Genomic DNA, 5,875 nt, shown 5'->3' on the forward strand with positions numbered 1-5,875 from the left:
GAGTTTTGAAGTCCATATGGCCTGAGCAATTAACATCCACCAAGTCTCCAAAATGGTCGTTGTTTTGTTCTCCTTGATTTGCTTCTTAATCTCGTTCATATCGATTTGCATTTCCTTTTGTTGACGTTTTGGCAAAGGACGAGTGACTAGCTTCTAAAAAGTTACATCTACCTAAGATATAATCCTCTTTGGTTTACGACCATTGAGGTCTGGAAGCCACGAAACAAATTCTTGATAATGCCGTAAGGTGATTTTGTCCTTCACCAACACTAGCCCTATAAAGATTTTGTACACTATGACCCTTTGTTTCTCATCCTTCATAAAACTTGGCTTTCGATTAATCAAGCGGCATAAGATTCGTCCTTTAGTCACTTGTGTGTAATAATTTACCATATTAATCCTAGTCTTCGTAGTGACTCTCGATAACTTTGAATAATTTTTTCACATTTCCAGATGTCCTTAAAATAATTGTACATTCTGAAACATAAATTTTATACTTCGAATTTTTGCATTCTTTAATTTGTATTTCAGAATATATATTTTAAAATACAAATTATATATCTCGGATTACACGTTCAAAAACACAATCGGTAATACATATTTGTATTTCAGAATATATAATCTAAAATAAAAATTTATATGTAAATTATATATTTTAGAACGTGTCCGAATTACATAATGAAAATTCTAAACTAAAGGATAAATATGAAAATTTTGAATTTATGTGTGTATGTTGAAATTATGGAGGTGCATGATGAAACTATGGAATGACTAGTTTAGGTAGTAAATGGTTCCACAGATAATAATTGGCATAAAGGTATTGATTCTCGCACCCTCCATTCAGTATTGAAATGTCCAAATTGCTCTTTTGGGTTTTCAATTTTACCCTACATTTCTCTCCTTCAGTTTTCTTCCTTCTCCTCCGCTAATTTCTTGTGTAGCGGTCCCTCACCATTGCGGTTCTCCACCTCTGTCTCCGTTTCTTCATTTTTCTTTCATATCTTCTTTCTCTTCCATCTCTCCTTACATTTCTGCCACTGCATTGGCACCACCAGAGACAACCTTAATCACTCGTTACTCCTAAACGTCACTAAAGTAACAATTTTTTGTTTAACTTCCGGAATAACAAATTCAACATATACTTCCATATTGTACAAAATAGCCTTCTACAAACACAAATCCGGAATATAGTTCAAACTGAAATTTGAAATAAAAAATGGAGGGGCAAAACTGAAATTTCAAATCATGTGCCGGTGCAGGGAGAAATTGGAATGGTGCCGAAAGCAACTGCCTTATCCACAATTGATAACTATTTTGAAAGGTTTTTCTTCATGAATTTCTATAAATTAGAAGATGAAGGGTTTTTAATGGTGAAGAACGACGCTTTTTTTCATTACAAGACCAGTGTATAAAGGAAAAGAAATATATACAAATTTAATTATGTAATATAAGATAAGAAGTTACTAAATTATATTTCTTAGCATTTTTAAGAATAAATGCTCCTAGTTTAATAGTTTATGTGGCCATAATTTTTTTCTTCGTTTTGACATATTTCGTTAAGTACGTTCTAAAAATAAATTACTTTGAATGATTAAAAGTATGTGCATTTATTATGAAATAGCCAGGAAGATAAGTTATGCAGGTGAATAGGGAGGCTAGTTTTGAAATCACAAGAGATCACTCCAACATAACTTCATAAAGAAGTCTTTATAAGGAGCACAAGTTGAAGTGACATGATTCATTTGTTCGTGCCAACATAACCACAATTCTTTCTAGTCATAAATAAAGTGTTTAGTAGAGAATAGCCATGCATGAAATCTTTGGTAGAACTATGGAGTTAACTACTTCATATTTGAAGAGCTTCTTCTGCAACGAAACTCACTTTCTGGTGCATATCTTTAATTTTACAAAATAATGAAGGCTAACTTAATCTTGTTGGTCCTTATTTCCATTGAATGTTAACTGGCTAGTCAATATCAGACATTGAATCTGTGTTTTTCAAAACCAAACATGCAATTCGTTCCAATATTCATGTCTCAGGAACAATAGCTTCAAGAAACACAAGATGCTGCATAATTTATTGATTGAAATAGTAAACAATCCCTGGTTATTTGTTTGACATGAAGAAATCCTAGATTTCAACTTCAACCATAACTTTGAAATCAAATCCTAACTAACAGTAATAGATCAATCACAAGTAGTCCACATTATTTTCCTTAGAAATTCTAAATCTCTCACAACATCATGATCTATTTTGAAGCCAAAAGGGCTTCATAACGTCCTTTAAAAAAGGCAAAAACCGGGTCTCTGGGGGGAAGACTTTCTTTGACAATTGGATGGTTCACAAATTCTTGGGTCCACCTGTAGAGATTAGGAAATTTCTCAGTTGTCAATAACTCTAACCCTGCTATTTCTTGAACCAAAGGGATCCAATATGCAACATAGACAGCAGCAATATCCACCAACCCAAGCTCCTCTCCTCCAAAGAACTTCTTCTCCTTTATCTCATTCTCAAGAAACTGCAGACCCTCATATGTTTCTGCAACATTCTTCTCACGCTCTTTCTCATCAACCGTGAAAACAGATTTCCATGAAACACCCACAATCTGATTTCATAAATCACACTATTTATTAGTCACCGTTGCATAAATCACAATAATTTAAGGCACTTTAAATTAACTTAATGAACTCAGAGTAACTCAAATTCACAATCCCACAAATTAACATGTCATGAAAGAAAAGTGGAAAAGATGGGTTACCTTGTCATCAATGAATTTAGACCAGAAACGAGCCAAGGCTCTCTGGTAAGGATCGGAAGGCAAGATGGGATTGTTCTTCCATGTCTCATCGATGTATTCAACAATCACAAGAGACTCTGCAAGGGGTTTGTCACCATGAACAAACACTGGAACCTTCTTGTGAACTGGGTTGTATTTCAGAAGTTGTTCACTCTTGATGCCCAAATTTTCTTCCACGTATTTGTATTCAACGCCCTTCAACTTTAGGGCTATCTTCACCCTGCAAACAAATGGGCTTCCAACGAATCCCAGAAGGGTCACCTCTTCCTGACTTGAACCCATTGCAGCACTTCAATTCCAAACACTTGCAATAATCACTTTCAAACACTTAGCTTGGTATCATATTCCTTAGGCTTCTATGGGCTTTTATAGAACCAGGAAATTAGTTCAATACTATAAAATATTCGAGCTAAGCTAGCAAGAAAGTGGGAAAGAGTTGCTAACCAATTAAGTAATAGAAAAATAATGCTTGATTAATATAATCTATTTTATTTATTTTTTTATAGAATAGTTTATTTATTTCGTACATTAGCTATAATAGGATAAACAATAGTTTTTTCTTTACTTATTGATAAGTTGGAAATTTGAAGTCTTCCTCTTCCGACTTGAGAGAATATTAGTGAAATATACTTATAAATATTCTATAAATGTTTCCCATACCATAATATTTCGACATAATTTGTTTTCTAGATACATTTTTGTTGCATAATTTATTTGTTTTCTATATTAACTTTCATAGACCATTTACTTTGTTCTTTGCTGTTTATGTTGAGATAGTAGCAACAATATTGTAAAATTATTTTTCTATATACTCATGAATTTAACGGAATTAAAAAAAAAAAAAGTGATTTTTCACTAAACCAAGAATATAATATAGTTGATCATAAAGTAATGTGTAGACAGGTAAATAAATAAATAAATATGGCGCATGACAATAATCGAGAAACCAAAAGAAAAGAAAGCTGGATCCATGGTCAATGGTATGGAAGTGATGTAAGCGATTGCATCACCAGCACCATCAAACAAACAAGTACAAATCGAAATTCGTAGGACCTGGTTCACGTGTAACAACACCCACCATGTTACATGTTAATTGTATCCCGTTTTATCGTTTTCCACGTTATAAATTAGTAGGCTTTGAAGTTTAAAACATTTAATCTTGGTTAACAAATGGATAATTTCAGTTAAATTTGAAGTTTAATTAACATATAATTAGATGAAATACTTTAATTAAACAGTATATACACGGACAACGTAAAATCCATTAGCTCTTCAAAAATTGAAAAAAATGGCAATTGTTAAATTTCAGTAAATGAAAATAACAAATCATGGACACAACACAAGTACTTGAAACTACTGACACAGGTATTCTAACTCCTATGTTTCGTCACAATGCATTACTAATGTTTTTTTCTCATAGCATTCGTCACAAGCGTGTGGCGGAAACAGTTGTCATAGTTAAGTTCGAATTGTGCAACTACTTATCCTTCTATGTCTACAGTAGCGGATATGTGTCTATGAAATTATCTTTTGTTTTATTTTGAAGTCTTATTTCTAAAAATTATCACAGGAAAAAAATTCAGCTTAAGTAAAATGTATATTTTATTATTGACAAAAATTGATATAATTCAAATATGATTAATGAATTCTTTAAATTTAAATAATTAAAACATCAATGATAAAGCAGTTAAATTGAACTTTTAAACTATTTTTCTCAAATGGGCAAGTAAATAAAAAAATCATTATAAATATTAACTTAAACACATGCGCGATAGTGTATACATTTTTTAAATATGCGTGATATTATATTAGTAGGTGAAAATATTATAATGTTATTAAGTTAGTATATAAAATAAAATTATATTTATTAAAAATAAAGTGAAATATATCAGAAGAGATGAGAAAATAACTGTTGATAAATAGAAAAAAAAAAGTAGAAATAGACCGTTTTGTAAAAAGCTTCTAAAATAATGATCAATTTTTAAAAATTAAATAGATAATTATATTTTAAAGGTGAAAATTAAAATTTTGAGCTGTAAACATAAAAGAGGAAATATTTTTTATATATTGTTATAAATTTTTATATTTCTTCATATTTTTAAATTTAATAGTTATTTGAGTTTTATTTCTAAACAATATTTTTTTTAATACTCATATTTTAAAACAATAAAAATATATTATTATATATTAATAAGTAATGTATATTAAAATAATAAAAATATATTACAATATATTAAAAATATTTTTTATATATTATATATATAAGAAAAATAAAAGTATAAATAAATATTAGGAAAATATTTGGAGACCATGGCCCCTCTGACCGCAACTAAGGTCTCGTCATTGTATGTCTACTTCGTTGAACATTCCTGCTTAATTAATTTCTAACTTTTTATTTTCTTTGAAAAAGAAATTAAAAACTGTAAAATTCATGATAGTAGTAATTAGAAGAAACAATTTTAATAATAAACAAAAACAAAATAAATTATTAGAGAGAAATATTATAAAAGGTCTGGGTTGAAAAGCATGTATTCCATATATTAGAAAAGATTTCCATTATGAATAGCATTCTCATTTTAAAGAAAGAGAATAAAAATCTGAACAAGCAAAAACGAACAGAGGAACTTTTAATATAATATTGCATATGTCGGAGAGAGACGGCTCAACTAAAACAAAATTAAAAAATAAAATGTTTTGATTTAAAATTTATTTTTTAAGCTTTTCTTATATAAAATTATTTATTAAATTATGATAATCAATGTGGTTCAACTTTTTATTTTTAATAAATAATAACGTTAATTTGTTTAATCATCTTTAATATATTATTAATCTTTAATAAGTTTTTTGTTTTTAGTTTTCATAAACTCCTTTCTTTCATTGACTTGGATCATATATATTTCTATCAAGATTATAATCATTATTTATGGTATGTTGGGTGAAGTTTGTGTTGTTTATTTTAATAAATTTAAAGGTGATGGTGAGGGGATTTAGAATTAAACTTTGTGAAAATATGTGAGTGATTTGATGGATATGATAGATTAAAAATTAAGTTTAAGGGAAAAAAAATAATATTACCA

General features: G+C 29.3%; 1 protein-coding gene across 1 annotated transcript; it reads right to left on the minus strand.

Moving 5' to 3' along the window:
* Positions 1-2,050: 2,050 nt before the first annotated feature.
* On the minus strand, positions 2,051-3,150 carry LOC114183781 (putative glutathione S-transferase). Its single transcript, XM_028070914.2, has 2 exons — positions 2,760-3,150; positions 2,051-2,606 (listed from the first exon to the last, which is right to left on the minus strand). The coding sequence occupies exons 1-2, from the start codon at positions 3,078-3,080 to the stop codon at positions 2,250-2,252; spliced, it is 678 nt and encodes a 225-aa protein (XP_027926715.1). The 5' UTR covers positions 3,081-3,150; the 3' UTR covers positions 2,051-2,249.
* Positions 3,151-5,875: the final 2,725 nt, after the last annotated feature.

Source organism: Vigna unguiculata, chromosome 5, assembly GCF_037176805.1.
Source record: "Vigna unguiculata cultivar grain cowpea cultivar isolate G323 ecotype 2 chromosome 5, ASM3717680v1, whole genome shotgun sequence".
NCBI classification, from domain to species: domain Eukaryota; kingdom Viridiplantae; phylum Streptophyta; class Magnoliopsida; order Fabales; family Fabaceae; genus Vigna; species Vigna unguiculata.